At 41.4% G+C, this 20,430-nt stretch overlaps 1 protein-coding gene across 4 annotated transcripts in view; it reads left to right on the top strand.

Annotated features, from left to right (window-relative positions):
- Positions 1 to 62: 62 nt before the first annotated feature.
- lpin1a (lipin 1a) overlaps positions 63 to 20,430 on the top strand; it is a 34,721-nt gene continuing 14,353 nt past the window's right edge. The window contains exons 1-4 of one of the 4 annotated variants that reach the window (XM_044195560.1): positions 63 to 866; positions 14,454 to 14,654; positions 15,430 to 15,525; positions 20,258 to 20,354. In XM_044195560.1, coding sequence (XP_044051495.1) covers positions 789 to 866; positions 14,454 to 14,654; positions 15,430 to 15,525; positions 20,258 to 20,354 — 472 coding nt within the window. In that variant the 5' untranslated portion in view covers positions 63 to 788. Of the gene's footprint in view, positions 867 to 8,598; positions 8,806 to 14,453; positions 14,655 to 15,429; positions 15,526 to 20,257; positions 20,355 to 20,430 lie in introns of those variants that run through there. The other 3 variants (XM_044195587.1, XM_044195570.1, XM_044195579.1) reach the window with 3 other exon arrangements.

Genomic DNA, 20,430 nt, shown 5'->3' on the forward strand with positions numbered 1-20,430 from the left:
CTGAAATTCACAATACCCAGATAAATGGTTAAAATACTTTGGACTTTCAGGGTTTTCACCCTTAAGGCCAGGGTGGGTTAGAGAAATTATTCTGTTTACACACTTGCTGTTGCTGTCACTTAAACTGAAAAAAACAGGGCAGAAACAAAGTTAATGTGTGCTCCAAATAATATTTTTAGTCTTATTAGAATACCTCGTACTTATCTAACTTGGACTGCAGAGAATGTGTGTGTGGACACTGACGTCAGGCGGGCACATGAAGCAGCAGTAGAGTCCAGCAACTCTGGACCCTCTCAGATTTCCTCCAAGTAGTCCATTCCCAGAACAGACTTGTTGATAAATTTAGTCTGAAACGCTCACTGCATGTCGCACAAGAAGCAGCTACTCACTCAAACAGTTCCACAGATTTCCAGAACCACCTAGAAGAGCTTTTGCACCATCTTGAAGAGATGTAATCAGAATAAGTAGAGTAGGATCGTCAGAGTTCAGACAGCACTCTGTCAAGAAGTGTTGTCAAACTGTGTTAAACAAAGACACTAAAGATTTTAGAGAAAGCTGACCAGGAGACTCAACAACCAATACTCACAGATGTTTGACACATCACACATCTCAGAGGCATGACCAGCTCCTCTGTCCAGCGTGACTTCTGCAGTTCTTTCAGAAGATTTCTGCTTGGACCACTCACAAGGATTCCTTTAGATATCCTGCCATGTTATGAGACTCTTAAACACATATCACTGAAGAGTCTGTACAGCAGCTCAGGATTGTGAATCGTGCGACATGGAGCCATGACCCACTTAGAAGAGGAAGAGCAAGACTTCAGCAGCCACAGTGAGGATGACAGCCCCAATGCCAGCTGGTCCTGGGTAACAAAACTAAAATGATAATATATGCATAGTAATAATAAATGTATAGTAGGTCAGAGATGCAGCTAATAAGGATTTTCATTGTCGATTAATATGTTGATTTAAAAAAAATTATGAATCAGTTAATTGTTTAGTTTATAACGCCAGCAAATGTCCAGCACAATTTCCCAAAGAGCAAGGTGATGTCTTCAAATGTCTTGTTTTGTCCGACCAACAGTCCAGATTCAATTTACTTTTTATAAAAGAAAAAAAAAGAAAAGGGCAAAGCAGCAAATTCTCACATTAGAGAGGCTGAAACCAGCTGGCAGTATTGCATGATAAATTATTTAAACAATTAAAAAAAGTTTTTGCGATTAATTTTCCATCTATTGTCAGAATTGATTGGTCTATAATCAACTAATTGTTTCAGCTCTAATGTCTAGTGTATACATTACAAAATAAAGCTTGCTGCTCTCTCTGGTCTATCACATTTACATAGAAAATTGACCAGGGGGTTCCCTGACAAACACACGCCTGATTGACTCATCAAAAAAAATAGAGTTAGGAAGCAAGAATGAGAAATTATAGTAAAAAAGAATTATAGTATGTAAGAACGATTTGTATTTGAATAAGTAAGGGTTAATTGTTTTAATCAATGAACAGAATCTGCATAATTTCAGGATGGTAGGCGATCATTTCAAAGCAAGTATGTTGTCCTTTTTCACTTTTATTGTCCTGACCAATCCATATTTTGCTATGGGTATTACTGTCCTATTACTTATGTCATAAAGGTCCCCAAGTACCATTACTGTACCTGTGGTAGGACTATTTCTACTAAATGTACAAAAAAAGCTCCTAAAATACCTAGACTACAAACAACCAGCAGCAGGTAGTAGGCCTGGATTGCCCACGTAAGACAGGAGTGTATGGTGGAAAATACTCAGTTAAACTGAGCTATATAGAAAGGTGGACGCATGTCTAACGGAAATGAAGGAATTAGTCTTCATGTGAAGAGGAGAGTAGAAGTGTAGCGTAACACCAACCTCTTACTGAGAATAATCTGTAATCGTAAAGCTTTGACATGAAGGCCTGAGTGAAGATGGATGTGAGGGGGGACCACCTGACCTGTCAGAATGTCTTGAGTTAGTTTCCTAGAAAACTTGACAGTGTCCTTAAAAGCACTGTGATCAAATAACATGCTCAGTCTGTGTGTGAGTGTGTGTTTGTATTTGTGATATATGTGTGTGTCTTTGTTTGCGTCCTTGTGTTGTACAACCGTGTGCTTTACAGTGTGTATCCTGGTTCTGGGCAAAGGCATTACATAATAGTCCAAGTGCAGGGGCCTGAGAGTGGCTCTGTGGGCTCAGGCAACACCTCCACATTCCCTCTTCCTCCTTTAGATTATATCTGCCTGAAGTTCATCTTTAACTGTAAAGTGAATTTCTGCCATTATTTTGTTCCTCTGTTACTCTGAATCAAGATATGTTAGTCTATATGTTCTAATGGTATTAGATCATTTAGAGTTTTAGATCATTATACAATAGTCTCATATGTTTAAAGATTTTTTGGACGGAAAGACTGTATTGTGTGTCACATTTACTTTGTCCGTTTTGCTACATTTTTATGATTAGTGCAAACATAAAAAAAACCTTGTGAAACCTCAAACCACATGTAAAACTTGTTTTTTAGGCCTTCAAGTCCAGTAAAAAAAAATACACAGAAACTTAAATTGTTATATATTTGTTGGGACCTAAAATTTAAGTAGAAGTCAATGTGAGTCTGCAGGAAGACATCTTTACATAATACGCTTCATGCTCTAATTAGAGTGATGCAAGTACTGTACACATATAACTTGGAAACCTTTATAGTTCACAGCCTCGGGTTGAATGCAAGGTCATCTTGCAAGAAACTTCACCACAGCCTGTTGTGTTTTGCTAAAGATAACACAATGTCTGTATGCACCGTATAGACAAAATGATGACTCATTTATGATGCCATTAAACCTTGGAATCTAACAACTACTGCAAGTTATATATGAGGATTTGTTACATCTGTCTCTACTCCAGTTAGTCAGCCCGTGGCCCTACTAACAGCACATGCCTTTTTTAGGGTCAATTTATAACACTGTTGCTCTTTCACAAATAAATCATAAGGCAGATATTTGTTCCAGCAAATGTCAGACATTGTTGTTCAGGTCCAAATATGATTGGTGACAGTGGTAATACAGCTTTAACCAGCCATGTCTGGCTCTGGAAACCAAACTAATCAGATTTTGTCTGGTAGGAGGGGTTGAACAGTTCAGTTGTAATGTTCAGTTCAGTTCAGGCAGTCTTCTGATTGGCTCATGGAGCCCATCCCCCAGAAAACACCCCGATCTCCGTGGTGATGAAATGAATGCATTCTTGACCTCAGACAGAGTTTCTGGGAGAGATCAGGCTATCCCTGTTTCAGCAAACCACCTTCTTCCTTCCTCTCTCTCCCTCTCACATGTCTGACACACTGCAGGTCGATGGCTGGAGTGATAAAGAACACACATATTTGTTTCACTATCCCCATGGGGAAAGTCATTGACATAAAGCTTTCTCTAGCCCCTTACCCTAAACTTAAGCATCACAGCTAAGTGCCTAACCTGAACCCTAACCCTAATCTTAACCTAATTGTAACCTGTGCCCTAAAAGCAAGTCTTAACCCTCAAAATGCAGTCTCTACCCGTTGGGTCTTCAATTTTTGTCCCCATGGGGACAAAAATTTGTGTCAAAATTAGGGATTAGTGTCAAAATTAGGGACAAAAATTAGTTAGTGTGCATTCGGGTTAAAGTCCCCATATAAGAACATGAAACATATCAGCCAGCACATACACAAACACACACACACACACACACACACACACATATACATGTCCACACAGGCACACACTGTTCATGCATGCAGTGAGTACATATGAACCCACCCACATAAACAAACAAAGCACAAGGCCATACATATGCTGTAAAGAATGAAATTCATGAAATTACACAAAAGTCAAGTCTGTGTCAGTGTTTACAGTTTAATTTCCTTCACACTTAAAAATGCTTCTTTTTAATTCAATGATGCCCCTGTTGGATTCAAAGACATGCAGCCAATGTGACGCACAAAAGAATTTAGGTTCAACCCAGGATGGAACTTTAGTGCGGCACACTGCTTATATTTCTTTTAATTACAGTCTTAAAGGAATAATTTGATGTTTGGGAAATTTACCTTTTCGCTTTCTTGCCAAGAGTTACATGAGAAGATTGATACCACTCTCATTTCTGTGTGTTAACTATGTAGCTGCAGCCAGCAGCCTGTTAGCTTAGCTTAGCATAAAGACTGGAAACATGGGGCAACAGCCTAACTTTGGTTTTTGTACGAATTAAACAAGCAAGATATAACGTGTTAATTTGTGCTGATAGGTGGATTTTGTTACCGTTGGACTCAGCCAGGCTAGCTATTTCTCCGTTTCCACTCTGTATGCGAAGCTAAGCTAACTGGCTGCTGGATGCAGCTTCATATTTACCATACAAACATTACATCTCCTCAAAATGTTGAGATAATAAAATTTTAGAAGGATAAAAATTAAAGTGAAAATAGTGAAGCAGGAGACTATATATATATATATATATATATATATATATATAATGTTATTTTGCTAATCCATTTATAAATCCATGTATTGCGTTATCTATGATAGACTTGTAGGATTTTGAATGTAGATATTACGTAAAGTGTTTACTTTCAATGCAAAACATCATCTGTACACTAAAGCCTTAGAAAATCTACCTGACCCAATGATCACCTTGCCCATCCAGTATATAAACCAGTTCTTCCCCTCGGTCACACCTCTGTAACCTTCTCTCTCTGTCACACATTCATATCCACACAACATTCTGCAAATTCTCTCTCGAGCCTGCTCTCCTATCTCCATATTCTGTCAGTCTGTCTCCCCCTTTCCTCTCCCTCTCCCCCTTTAGTTGGCTACTTGTTGCTCCCTGATGAATGACTCAGTTCTTAGAAAACCCAGCACGTGTTTCCTTGTTCCCTCTCCGGCTGCCTGGTGCCTGATAGGATGTGTGTGTGTGTGTGTGTGTGTGTGTGTGTGTGTGTGTGTGTGTGTGTGTGTGTCCATCAGCGACTATGTCAAAGAGAATAATCACGTGTTCAACAGTTACGCAGTGCAAATGTGTGCATACATTGATTGACAGCAGAAATTGACCCAGAGAGTCATGAACTGTATCACCTGTTGTGACCGGAGTTCCATGCACACACAAACACCCACACCCACACCCACACACACAGACACACACATAACTCATTCTCCTAAGGCCCCCATTCCTCGAGAGATGTTTCTTCTCTTTCAGTGCTCTCATGTTAAGAAATTTACTGTGCGCTGTGTCTGTGTTGTATTTCCACTTTCTAAAAAAGGTCTAGAATAACAAACAGTCAGATGTTGGATGTGAGTGTAAGTTGGAGGGGCTGGTTCTTAGAATCATTGAGCAACAACAAAAACAAGCCATGAGACCCAGCCAGGGGAAACTCTGTGGGGAGAGAAACTAAATTTGAATGTGATTATTTCTCTGAAGTGGGAACTCTGTGTCCAGATCTGAGGTCAGGGAATAGCACCTTACATAACCTTACTATAATCTGATTACAGAAGTCAGGAATGTATAATAAAAGTTAGGAAAAACACTGAAAATTGTATAATTTGATATCATTTTCTGCCAATGTCTAGTGGAAATAAATTGGTTATGTTTGTTTGTGCAGCAGCAATGTTTATAACTTCAACTTTATTGGTAGGACAGTTTAGACTGATAATGCTGCAGGTGTCATGTATGATATTTCACCCTTCACTACACCTTCCCCTCAGGCTTATCTCTGTCTCTAGCCCATAAATTTCCAAAATGTCAGCATAATGAGGCGACTACACTACTGACTGAGTGAACTGGAAAAATACATACATACATAATAACATACATACCGAGTTTTATTACTTTCTATCAGTAGATGTTAATATGTGTCAAATAACAAGTCTGTTATTTTATCATTTGATATTTTCCTCTCAAAGGAATAGTTTGACAGTTTGAGCTGTCTTACTGAGAGTTAGATGAGAAGATCGACACCACTCTCGCATCTGTCATTTCAATCTGAAGCTGAAGCCAGCAGCTAGTTATCTTAGTTTATTGCCTGGCAACCTCACAGTAAAGATAAGAACTTAGGAAGTCACTGCTCCCCGCCAAGAATAAAGACCACATATAAAACCACAAATTTTCGCTTTTGAAGACAAAAAAGTAAGTGTATGTAAAAGTGAGTATTATACTTAAAGGAATAATTGAACATTTTGGGAAATACACTCTTTAGATGTGGGTTTAATGAGAAAATCAATACCACTCTTATGACTGTATGCTAAATAAGAAACTACATATAGCAGCTGGTTAGCTTAAAAAAGTGGATTAAAAAATTGTGGTTTCATAGCAGGTAATGTGCCAGACTATGTCTTGGCCAGGTGCAGTAACTTCCTAATTTTGTCATCATTGTGCCAGGAAACCAGCAGAGACTCCTGGAAGTAACTGCTCCTGGCCAAGAAATAATCTGGCACACAACCCCCCATAAAACCACAACATGCAGTCCTTTTTTTGCAATGTTTTTGTACGGATTAAACAAATGAAACTTAACTTGCAAATCAGTGAGCTTTAAAAGTACTGGTAGGCAGATTTTGGTATCTTCAGACGGAGCCAGGATAGCTGTTTTGCCTTTGCCTGTTTGTCTTTATGCTAAGCTAAGATAACCTGCTGCTGCATGTAGCCTCATATTTACCATACAGTCATGAGAGTGGTATCAATCTTCTCATCTAACATTCGGCAAGAAAGCGAATAAGAGTATTTCACAAAATGTTTAACTATTACTTTAAATTTTGGCAAAAAAACTTTGCATCCCAGACTACTGTATATACATATATATTTATTGTTGTAGTTAACCTGGAATTGAAAGTACACATTATTCCACATAGATAGGGTACAATGTTGCAGTTTCAGAGTTGCGGTTAATGGGGTTTCTACAGCAGAACAGTTCAATAAGTCTAACTTGTATATGCTACTTTTCATTAAAAAACTTGTAAGCTTTACGTTCTTAATTTGCTAAAGTGAAGTCCACCATTTGGGAATTAAAACGTACTAAGAATAATGAACAGGCCAACAATGTCTTGGTCTGGCCTCGATGTGTCAGGGCAGGCGGGCAGATTTACATTTCTGAAAGTGAGACACAGTCAGTATATTGCACAACTAGAGATGCCTTTGAGCCGCCTAAATGTCACTGCTATTCTTTTTTCCTCTGCTCCACATACTAGATTTGTATTTCTTTAGAATAAGAACAAGATCCTCTTTACTGTTGCTCTTCGCTCAGTTATACACAGAGAGAAATGTCTGCCCAAACACATGCTGTTCTGCATGTGCTTTTGAAGCTTTACCCAACTCTATGGACACTAAGATTGTTGTATTTGCCTTATGTAGACTGCTACTATGTACTTCATAGTATGCAGTTTGGATAACTGGGTTTTCACATGTTGTTTAATATAGAGAAAGGCATTTCAAAGCATTAACATTAAGGGGAATGTGATGCTTTAATCACACTTAAGTTCTCTCTCTGCCTTTAATGTACAACAACTAAGCACTTAGTGTTTACATATTATAGACAATACTTTGCAGATTTAATGTGGCCCTGTTTCTTAATTGACACTTTTCCTGACAGAACTGTGGATTGGTGACCAGAAAACAGAAGCAGGATATTATTTTTATCATCCCCCTTGCATTACATAGTTAATAATAATAATGATAATAACACCTGTAGCAGTTTTTTTCTTACTCAGATTTCAGCTCAGGACAGATGAATGCAAATGAGACAGAGATAAGACAACCAAACTTTAGAGAAATGGTTGAAACACTGCTAAAATATAAAATCAGAGCAGCTGCTTTAACCTGTAGCTTACCCGCTCAAAACAGCTGCAGCATCAGAAAAAAATAAAATAAATTAGGTGCCACTTTCTAATAAAGCACAGTTTATAAAGGGTTTACGGGGTTTAAGGGTTTAAGTTGTTACTAACGGCTTCATTAACTGTTAACTGTTAATTAACTGTTGTTTATTTATTAATAAATAATTTATTTAGGCTTGTTAGATCAGATAAAAGTAATTAATAAGAACTAAGTTGTTAAAAATATTTCTGGCAGTTGAGTAATTAATACCCAAGTCATTATTAAGTCATTAATAAAGGGTCAAGAGTTCCTCACTTTCTAATATTCTTAATGTTCTTAATAGTCCAAGTCTGCAGTTGTAAATGTTAATGTGTTGTTAAATATATGTTGGTCCAGATGCCATGCAGTTCTTTTACAGAAGGTCAGAGGTCAAACGGTCCAGTCCTGATTAGTTAAAGCTTAAACGACAAACGTTAAACGTTTATGCTGGATGAGTCACAGCATGGCAACCCAAAAGTAGTTCTTCACAAGGGTTTATGAGTGATTTAAATATCAGTAAATGATTTATTAACCATTAATAAAGCCATTCGTTACAACATCCTTCACAAAGGGTACCTTAAAGAAAACAATACAGAAATAGTATAAAATCACAATAATATAATTATAAATATAACTGATTTTAAGAGGAAAATTTCAGTAAACATTGTGTGACATCAGCGCCGGCTCAGCCAACCGGGTCGCTCTTTAACTGCAGTCCTGTGGCGGTGGGAGGAATCTTAACTGTGGTTTAAATAGCGAAGCAGCCTCGAGCAGAAGATCCGAGATCAGATGTGTGGATAGAGTTACCGACAATGTTTGATTCGATGACTGACACGTAACGGACTAAAACTGTAGGAAAAGGACAGCAGGACAGAGGACGTTCGGTGGAAATTTTGGATGGCGGAAAGATCCCGTAGCGAAGAGCGACATCAATAAATAATGTAAGTAGGATTGCTGCGCTGTACAGTAACGTTGCCTAAAGGGAAATATTAAATATCCTATTTATTCAATATGTACCCGGTATGGGCTTGAACGTCTGCCTTCTCGTTGGTTTTGCGGCTGTTTGAATGAAGGCAAAGCTGCGGTGCAGACTGCAGAGCCTCACCCCGTGTGCAGATGTTTATATGGCCACACATGATGCTATTATCAGCCTCATGTTGATGTTTTGCTCTATCTCGTTTGTTATTCAGTCGTTTTCATGTCAGCAAAAACGACCTTTCCTTCTATTCATGTGTATTCTGTATATCCAATTTATAGAGGATAAGGTTTTTTTTTGTTTTGTTTTTTACAAAATGATATACCACATTGAAATACAATGAACTCTGTCTGTCCTTGTTGCCATTTAGTTGTAACAGTCAGTAATGCTAGAGTGTCAGACTGCTTCTCCAGTCACATTAAACTGATTTAACTGGATAATCCTTCACATCATTATCTGTCTGTAAGTCCCTCAGCCTCTCTGTCACCCCTCTCTGCCTCTCGTTTATATTTGGTGGTCTCACTGTCTTTGCTGCACTGAGAGTGCAACTGAGTTTTATATTGACTTCCTTTTAATAAAGAAGCATCTGTGGGGTTTGATGTTACATACTAAGTGTTGTTTCCCACTCACCTCAGAAATGACAAGTTATTTACACAAGGTTCCTTTAATGTTGTGTTGTTTCTTTAGTAAAACACTACAGCAACTGCACTGAATGACAGTGAATGACCCTGTGAGTTGTCTTGTGATTGGTTATTACATAATGGGGAAGCAATGTGATTGGCTGTTAAGCGAGATTTCCTAGAAGAGTGGACAAGGCTTTGGGTGTGTGTGTGTGTGTGTGTGTGTGTGTGTGTGTGTGTGTGTGTGTGTGTGTGTGTGTGTGTGTGTGTGTGTGTGTGTGAATGGTCCTAACTGTTTGCACATGGTCTATGTTGTTAGTGATTTAGGTCTGTGGCATGTGCATGTGTGTGAGACAATGAAAATAAAGGGACAAGTGAGACAAAGGGGTCAAATAATTATGTAATCATCGTCAAAGAGTCTCACTCCCAGTTCTTGAGCAACAAGTCACACTAATTAAAGTGTCAATTCACCCAAATGACAAACAAAACATATTTTCACTCCTGTGGTACCTCCATGCAGGTAGTGTTGCTTTTATTTGCCCAGGTTTTTATGTATATGTCTCTAAGATGTCTGTTGCCGCCCAAAATAATGGAGGTGAACTGAATTTTTTCATAGCATTGAAAACATTTTTAGAAATTCAACAGTTCAATTCCAGAAACAGTGTCTTGGTTACTCTGGATAATCCACAAACCTCACTGTGAACAGTTGAATTGGAACTACTTTCTCCTGCAGTAGAAATTGAAAAATAGAAAGAAATTGTCCCCAGGAAAACCACAACTGTCTGCACGGCTAGATATCACTTAAGTCAGAAAATATGTTTCTTGTAATTTGGATTAACTGACCTGTCTAAATAGCCAAGAGGCACCACTGTTTGTTTAAGTACATGTGACACTTTTGTATAAATACACCCAGATTTAATTTGATGTGCTTTAAGCAGAGGCACCATGAGGCTCAGTGTGGACACAGTGTATTCATTGGTTTAATAACAGCTTTGTAGTTTGTTGTGTCGCTATAGTGGGCTGGTCAGAACAAGCCTGTGATGAGTATCTCTCACGTGGGTCTGATGTACAACAGAATAATGCTGGGCCATTAGAGCAGAAGAGACCCAATCTGTGATTCACAGTAACTGATGGGTGTTAACACATCATCCCCATCATTAGAATGTTCTTACATGGTCTGCCAAAATATTGAGCCATCTGTCTGTGTGTGTGTGTGTGTGTGTGTGTGTGTGTGTGTGTGTCAGGAGACAGAGAGGATGCCAGTATTTGAGTCAGCACAAGCAGGTGGCAGGTGGAGATTTTAAGGGACAGTTTGTAAATACAGACAAGACAGTGATCTCATATATTGTGTTTGTGTGTGTGTGTGTATGTGTGTGTGTGTGTGTGTGTGTGTGTGTGCATTTGTCATTTTTTACAATTGTATATGCGTTGCAGACTAAAGCTAAAGTCTTTTCCCTTCCTCTTTAACCCCCCTACTCCCCCTTTCACCAACCTTTAGTTACTTTTGCTCTTTTTCTTATCCTCTCACTCTTTCATCCCCTCTTTCTGCCCCTTTCCTCCTCTCCTCCTCTCTTGTTTCGCCCCTCTCTTTCCCTCCTATTATCTGCCTCTGTGCTTTTTTCTTTCTTTCTTGATCTCCTCACCTTTCATCCTCTCTCCCTAGTGTTTTATTTCCTTGTCCTTTGAGTGGGTTTCAATCCAAGTCATTTAGCAAATTCTGATGTGTCAAATTAGAAATACTTTCACCCTCATTTGAAGTTAAAGAATCATTAATGGCACTAAGTTTGTTGAATAAAATATAACATGTGTTTGGCATGATCAGCCACATAAGTGATTCTGTTGCAATGCACAACAGATGAAAAGTGACTTTAGACATTTTGCAATGTCCTCTACAAAAATATCTGTTTACCACGTCCTCTCACTGCTGTCAAAGCTGCCGTTGCTCTCATGAATAAGGCATCATGACTGTAGGGTCATTAGCTGATGTATTACATAGTCCAACATACATCCATCCATCCATCCATCCATCTTCTTCCGCTTATCCGGGGCCGGGTCGCGGGGGCAGCAGTCTAAGCAGGGACTCCCAGACTTCCTTCGCCCCAGACACTTCCTCCAGCTCCTCCGGGGGGATCCCGAGGCGTTCCCAGGCCAGCCGAGAGACATAGTCCCTCCAGCGTGTCCTGGGTCTTCCCCGGGGCCGCCTCCCGGTGGGACATGCCCAGAACACCTCCCGAGCGAGGCGTCCAGGAGGCATCCGGATCAGATGCCCTAGCCACCTCAGCTGGCTCCTCTCGACGTGGAGGAGCAGCGGCTCTACTCCGAGCTCCCCGTGTGACTGAGCTCCTCACCCTATCTCTAAGGGAGCGCCCAGCCACTCGGGCGGAGGAAGCCCATTTCGGCGCTTGTATCCGCGATCTTGTCCTTTCGGTCACTACCCAAAGCTCATGACCATAGGTGAGGGCAGGAGCGTAGATTGACCGTAAATCGAGAGCTTTGTCTTTCGACTCAGCTCCTTCTTTACCACAACGGTCCGATACAGCGCCCGCATCACTGCAGACGCTGCACCGATCCGCCTGTCAATCTCACGCTCCATCCGTCCCTCACTCGTGAACAAGACCCCGAGATACTTAAACTCCTCCACTTGGGGCAAGGACTCCCACCCACGCGAAGAGAGCAAACCACCTTTTTCCGGTCAAGAACCATGGCCTCAGATTTGGAAGAGCTGATTCTCATCCCAGCTGCTTCACACTCGGCTGCAAACCGTCCCAGTGCATGCTGCAGGTCCTGGTTTGAAGAAGCCATCAGAACGACATCATCTACAAACAGCAGAGATGAGATCCTGTGGTTCCCAAACCGACACCCTCCGGCCCCTGACTGCGCCTAGAAATTCTGTCCATATAAATTATGAACAGAACCGGTGACAAAGGGCAGCCCTGGCGGAGTCCAACATGCACCGGGAACAGGTCTGACTTACTGCCGGCAATGCGAACACAGCTCCTGCTCCGGTTATACAGGGACCGGACAGCCCTTAGCAAAGGGCCCCGGACCCCATACTCCCAGAGCACTCCCCACAAAGCGCCCCGGGGCACACGGTCGAATGCCTTCTCCAGATCCACAAAGCACATGTGGACTGGTTGGGCAAACTCCCATGAACCCTCGAGCACCCGATGGAGAGTATAGAGCTGGTCCAGTGTTCCACTCCGTTGTTCTACTGGGGGACTTCAACGCCCACGTGGGCAACGACAGTGACACCTGGAGAGGGGTAATCGGAAGGAACGGCCCCCCTGATCTGAACCCGAGCGGTGTTCAGTTGTTGGACTTCTGTGCTAGTTACAGTTTGTCCATAACTAACACCATGTTCAAGCACAAGGGTGTCCATCAGTGCACGTGGCACCAGGACACCCTAGGCGGAGGTCGATGATCGACTTTGTTGTCGTATCATCTGACCTCCGCCGCGCGTCTTGGACACTCGGGTGAAGAGAGGGGCGGAGCTGTCAACCGATCACCACCTGGTGGTGAGTTGGATCCGCTGGCGGGGAGGAAGCCGGACAGACTTGGCAGGCCCAAGCATATCGTGAGGGTCTGCTGGGAACGTCTGGCGGAGCCCTCTGTCAGCAGGGTCTACAACTCACACCTCCGGGAGAGCTTCTCCCAGATCCCGGGAGGTTGGGGACATTGAGTCCGAGTGGACCATGTTTTCCACCTCCATTGTCGATGCGGCGGCTCGTAGCTGTGGTCGCAAGGTTTCTGGTGCCTGTCGCGCGGCAATCCCCGAACACGGTGGTGGACGCCGGAAGTAAGGGATGCCGTCAGGCTGAAGAAGGAGTCCTATCGGGCCTTGTTGGCTCGTGGGACTCCCGAGGCAGCTGACAGGTACCGGCAGGCTAAGCGTGCTGCAGCCCGCAGCGGTCACAGAGGCAAAAACTCAGGACTGGGAGAGGTTCGGAGAGGCCATGGAGGAGGACTATCGGTCGGCCTCAAAGAAATTCTGGCAAACCGTCCGACGGCTCAGGAGGGGGAAGCAGTGCTTCACCAACACCTTGTACGGTGCGGGTGGAGAGCTGTTGACCTCGACTGGGGATGTTGTCGGACGGTGGAAGGAATACTTTGAGGATCTCCTCAATCCCGCTGTCACGCCTTCCGAAGAGGAAGCGGAGGCTGGGGACCGAGGCGGACTCATCCATCACCCTGGCCGAAGTCACTGAGGTTGTTGGCAAGCTCCTTGGTGGCAAGGCTTCGGGGTGGATGAGATCCGTCCTGAGTATCTTAAGTCTCTGGATGTTGTGGGACTGTCTTGGCTGACACGTCTCTGCAACATCGCGTGGCGGTCTGGGACAGTGCCTCTGGACTGGCAGACCGGGGTGGTGGTCCCTCTGTATAAGAAGGGGGACCGGAGGGTGTGTTCCAATCACAGAGGGATCACACTTCTCAGCCTCCCCGGTAAGGTCTATTCCAGGGTACTGGAGAGGAGAATTCGTCCGATAGTCGAACCTCGGATTCAGGAGGAGCAGAGTGGTTTTCGTCCCGGTCGTGGAACACTAGTCCAACATACAATACAACAGAAACCACAAGCAGTCTCATAGTCTTTTTATAGAGTATTTGTATGAAAGCATGAAAAACCAACTTATCTATTAACATTAACAAGTATAAACAATACTGTTGATTTCTCTTGGACACTGAATGTATTTTCTTACTCTAATCTCTCTCTGCCTCCTCAGAGTGGTTCAATAATGTATTTTAATGTGGCAGGATGACAGGTGGCGTTGTGGTTACACATAACATCACATCTGTCAAGAGTTTGATCCCCGTCAGCCAATAAGTCCATTAAAGGTCATTTGTCCTGCCAGTGTGTGATGCTCTGCATATGTTAAAGGCCTGAAATGTAAATAAACCTTATTTAATGGACAAAAGAGAAGAACAAGTAGAGACGTCTTTGTAGGAAAGAAATGAACAAAAACTCTCTCTCTCTCTTTCCTTCCCTGTCTGTCTCCAGTTACAGACCATGAACTATGTGGGTCAGTTGGCGGGCCAGGTGTTTGTGCAGGTCAAGGAGCTGTACAGGGGACTCAACCCTGCAACACTGTCTGGATGTATAGATGTCATCGTGGTCCGGCAGCCTGATGGCTCCCTGCAGTGCTCCCCCTTCCACGTCCGCTTCGGCAAGATGGGTGTGCTGCGGTCCCGTGAGAAAGTGGTGAGATTATAGGGTTCCCCCGTGCCTCACGCTTTCACTTTCTTTCTTGCGTTTTCATCTGTACTGCATGCACAGTGTATTTTTGTGAACAGGTCATTTGAGAGCTCAGAGGCTGTTGCTCACACTTGTATTCTGACAACAGCAGAAAAGCAAAGGCAAAAAGTAAAAAGAAAAAATAAGTTCCAAAGAGATGATGACATACATTTTAATCAGTGGTGGAAGAAATATTCAGGTTTTTTACTTAGACTTTTACAAGTAAAAGCCCTGCCTTCAAAATCGTAGTTACTTTTTATGACAAATTCACATGTTGCAGCAAAATTCTGCTGAAATTTTATGTGTAAGACAGTAACATCTTTGCACTACAGGCCAGAAACCATATTGTACTTACTGAAAATCAAACAGTAGTGCATTGCAACACTGCATTACATTAGATTCAAAAGGGATGACAGTACAGCAGCCCAATAACTTTATACCAGTATGTATGCATTTCTACATCTTTAAGGGTATGTTAGAAGTGACGGATCACTCACAAAAATACTTATATAGAGATATACCTTATAAATAGAGATATACCTGTATACAGTATATAGTCAAACAGAGAGAGTTTAAGAGAATAAGTGTGATGAACGAGTTGAAAGAAGCTTACGGTAATTGCTATCTGTTAGATGAGATGGATATTTACTTACAACACTAAAAGTTACTGAATATGTTGACACAAAATCTCAAATTGAAGGTTGTTTTATTCAAACTAAGGACTCTTTATTCTGTCCTGCAGGTGGACATAGAGATTAATGGAGAGCCAGTGAGTTTGCACATGAAGCTGGGAGAGAATGGAGAGGCCTTCTTTGTCAAAGAGACTGAGAACACACTGGTGAGTAATGATTGACAGAGTCATTTCTCCGAGTCAGTTAACACACACAAATATAGGACAGAACATAACGTACTGACCTAAAGGTTGTACGGCCTGAATTAAAACACAGGCAGTGCTTGAATTGGACTGGTGCTCATAGAGAATACATTCTTTCCATCTTGCATTGTGATAGTTCTAACTGATTTCTCCACTTACTGATGAATCTGCGAATACGTGTCGTTGTCATTTTAAGTCTTAGATCTTTAGTTTTCCTGCCCAGACAAGCCCGGAGGTGGCAAACATGTTCCCCTCCTCTCCCGTAGTCTGCGATGCAACATGAGACTGTGTTCTGCCAGACAGCTGCTGGAGGAGGCTTCAAAATCTTTTAATAGTGAACAGCCTGTCATCATCATACAGTCCCAGTGTGAAGCTTGGCCAAAAAAAATCTAAACTGAATGATCTCAATAATCAATAACAGACTATAATGAGACTAACACATCAAGATTCTAAGATACCCCAAAACATTTGCAGCCAGAAAAGAGAGAGCGAGAGAGAGCACCCAGTTTCTGCAACAATGATTTGATTTCACACATCATTTTTCAATTTTAGGTCTAATTGCAGAGGGATCCAGCCAGAGGTTGCAGCATATATAAAAGAGGGAATTTTGGGAACTGTTAATTAAAATGAGTACTGGGAATGAAGATCATAGCTGTTCACACATTTCTGTTGAATAAACTTAGATAGATAAAGTGGTTGTAACCCAAGGAATATTTTTATACAACCCAAATGGGCTGCTTTGGTGTGAGTGTGTTCATACATTGTAAAGATGGATGAAATATGAACCAGAAAGTCAAGTTTTAAATCTTATCAAACACTAAGACACCACACAGCTGTTTCTACTGCTCTGAGGCTGGATTTTACAACCCTAGAAAGTTAGTCATGGCAGCACTAATATTTTACTTCATCTAAATGCCGCAACATGCACGCTGCAATGTATTATGCATGTATTTAATTGCCCAATGCAGTGCGTTGCCAGATGACTGTAAAGTAAAATACAGTTTCTCTGCACAACCATGTGTCTTTTTCCAGAGCCACAGTGCGTTCCACTGACATTGTCAGTGTGAAAAGGCCCTCAGTAAACCTGACAAATAAGCCTTATGCATTAAAACCCTGCAGCACAAGTGCAGGTTTAGAGCACCAACTCCATTCTACTTCAAGCACAGGGGTACAGTGAGTAAAGCAAACAAAAACAAAGTACAAAGTGTAAGGACCAGGGAGGAAGTGTATGGATGAAAGAGACAGCAAGAGAAGAAAGAAAACACAAAGAAAAAGAAGGAAAAAACAAATAAAGAAACACAAAAATATGAATATGTAAACACATATAAAATTATGTGATCATATCGGGAAAGAGATGGATGACCTTACCAGTCAAATGGCATCTATCTATTTTGAATGGAATATAAAGTCACAAAACAATCTCCTGATCTGAGATTCTGTTTGTGCAAACGCAGATGAAGATTTTAGCATATCAGCTGAAATATAAGCTGAACAACAAGAAGGAACAAGGGCTTCTGTCCTCTTGTGGCATCCGGTTGGCCAGCAGGACAGTTTTCCTGGAAATAATCAGGATAATCAGAGTAATTGTGGAAAAAATAGATCTTATTTCTTTTTTTCTCACAACTACATCTTGTTATATACTGTCGTCCTGTGCATTGCCAGTAGTGACTCAGTAGCCACCGATGCTTGGTTATTTTTTTCTTCTCTTCTCATCTCGTGTTTTATTCATGTGCATGTGACCTGTACTGCTGGTTACAGCACCAGAGTTCAAGGTTCAGTCCTCAATAGGGATGCACAAACTAAAAATGTATGCACTTACAGCACCATAAGGCACTTTGAGTAAAGCAGAGAGTGAGTTACTATATGTGCTATGAGATCTACACCCAGCACACTGTAGAGCAGAAAGGAGAGAAGAGGGACAATACGTATTACGAACTGTAAATTGTACTACTAGGCACAGCAGTGAATTGCCCAGAATATCTAATATCAAACTCAAGTAATAAAAGTACCTGACAAACATCCAATCCATGTCATAACATTTGGCCACTGTTTTGCTCCAATCTGCTGAAGCAGAAGTTCTCTGTCAAACTAGAATTGTATGGAATTTGGGTAGCTTGTTTGTTCAAAACAATGCATGTAACCATAATAGATCATGTGACATGGGAGTATGTGCAGCACAAATGCAAATATAGCAGAAAATAATCTGACTTCATGGGAAGTTAGAGGGCCGTGGTTTCGCGGGGAGGGATGTGGGGGATAAGTGGTGAGCATGATGAGAGTCGGCCGTGTTTCCCAGTCAGGAATTAAGAGGAAAATGTCGTCATCTGAGAAGATCTAATTCCTAATCGGAACTATTACATTGGTCTAATTCTGCTTTCATTACTTACTAACGCTGTCAAAGATTGGGAACCTTTCTCCAACAGTCAATCAGTCAATAGGTGCCATAGGTCCTCTTTAGAGTGGGTCCTGCAAGAATATTGTCATGCCTCAGTCCTTGATGGATGGGAAAATAAAGGCTTTTAATTTTAATGCCTCAGACGCTCTTTCAAATTCAACACTGTTAATTATATTCAAATTCTGTTTGACCATGTCTGTCACAGTGTTTGGGCCTCAAGTCCTCTCCTTGACATAACACTCCCTCCACAGAGTGGAAAACCACCAGAGGGCTATTTATAGCTCTGCCAAATTCACCTTCACCTACAGTCGGTTGCACACAGGCTGCACTCAGAAACTGGCTGTCACTGATCTATGTACTGTCCAAACAGACAGGAAGACAGACAAGACAGAGGAGCACGACAAACGGGCAGACAGCACATACAGCATATATTGTAAAGCACAGTGTGTCTTCACACAAATAGACATGCACAGGATGAAACACTGTCACAAATAGCTTGAGGGTCGCCATAGTATGGGTTTGTTTCAGTTTCAAATTATTTATCCTCCATTAGTGTTTTTGTTCCGTCTTTCAGTAACAGTCCAGGTTATCATCTCACCGTTCTGAATGGAAAAAGATCAACAACATTTTTAAGGAACTACTTGGCATCGAGCCCAGTCTTTGGTGCCTCTCCTACCTGACCCCCCTTTACTGTCTCCCTCTCTGTTCCTCAGGGTATAAAGTTAAACTTGAGGATTTGTTGGGGCTTGTGTATTGGCAAATAGATCCCGGATATGAAACATTAACCAAATGTTCCAGCAGAAATTCATCAGGAATTACTGAATACCTGTGGTTAAAAAACAAACAACCCACATGGTGTAATTTATCTTGATGTGGTTATATTGAAGTGCCTTACCAGTGAAAATATAAAAATTAAGTGTAATTGTTTTCATGTTTGTCTCATGAATTTACTGTATAACTAACTTTCATTCAGTGTGCCCAATTTAAAATGCTGTGTGAAATGTAGTATCGCTATTAATCTCAGTTTTATAACATCATGTCATCTAGTTTTTACCGTGTAAAAACAAATGTTGTATTGCTGGTCTGCTGCGTGGGTGAAGTGGGTTCTCAAAAGATAGTGCATCTGAAAACAGAATTCATTTATTCCACATATTTCTTTGATGCAGGTAGATTCAGTTTTGTGCAGAAAATCTTATTCACAGAAATAACACGTCTAGTTTTGAGAGAAACAGTTATGTTCATAGATTGAGAATGAAGCATCCAAAAACATTTAAATGAATTAAAAGTGGTTTTGGGTTGGATATTTCCAGCAAGGCTAGAGCTCTGAGCAGATGAGCTGTGACCTGGCACAGTGTGCATCAGTGCTCAGCACTGTCCCTTTTTCTCTTCCATCAAAATGAATTGGGCTGTGTTGGACTGTGTTATGACACGTGCACTGCAAGGCATGTGTCAGTCTGTACTGTTTAGATCATCTCTTTATCTTTCACTGTCTGTCTCTGTGAGTCTCTCTCTTTCTCTTTTTGGCATAGTCATTGTAGTGAGACCGTGATAATGACCAAATCTGTATGATTTTGCTAATCTGAGCTTGAATCCAAATTCTCAACAGAATTATGTACACCCGCTTGGGGGGGAAAAGCATTTCTGTCTCATCAACACTTTTTTTGTGGTACAACACATTTATATTTTTTAGCCAAGCTAGCGGTGTGGCGCCAGGGTTGGAAATATCTGTTGGTCGGTCCACCACTTTGGTCCAGACTGAAATATCTCAACAACTATTACATGGATTGTGTTGACATTGTGTACAGACATTCATCGTCCTCAGACTTTTCCCATAGCAGCACTAGCATGTTGACATTTGTGGTTTAAGTGAAATGTCTCAACAACTAGTCATTGGTTTGCCATGAAATATTGTACACACATTCCCCCTCAGGATGAATTGTAAGTACTTTGGTGATCCTCTGACTTTTCATCTAGCACCATCATCAGGTCAAATTTTAATTTGTCTAATACTTTGATTTATGACCTAATACATGCTAATGACAATCAGTACAGTTTCAGCTGTACTTTGTGCAAGGGGCTAATTTGCACATATTAGCATACTAACATGCAAAATTAAGGTGGTAAACATGGTAAACATTATGCCTGCTAAACATATGTTAGCATTGTTTTTATGTGCATGTTGCCATTCTAGCGTTAGCATTTACCTCAAAGCACTGCTGTGCCTACGTACAGCCTCACAGAACCGCTAGCATGGCTCTAGACTCTTGCTCATATGATCATGGCATATTTCTCTATTTACAGGAAATAGTTCCGTCCTACCTTGCAACGTCACCCATCATGTCAGTGGGGGAGCAGTTAATGGAGTCCCAGCTGGGCAGGGGCAGTGCTTGTCACCATGGTAGGCCCTGTTGAAAAAAATAACATTTTGGAATTTGTGAAAACGTGTCTGTGCATTTTTAACAGTTTTAATGCTA

The sequence above is a fragment of the Siniperca chuatsi genome, linkage group LG1, assembly GCF_020085105.1.
Source record: "Siniperca chuatsi isolate FFG_IHB_CAS linkage group LG1, ASM2008510v1, whole genome shotgun sequence".
In the NCBI taxonomy this organism is placed as follows: Eukaryota; Metazoa; Chordata; class Actinopteri; order Centrarchiformes; family Sinipercidae; genus Siniperca; species Siniperca chuatsi.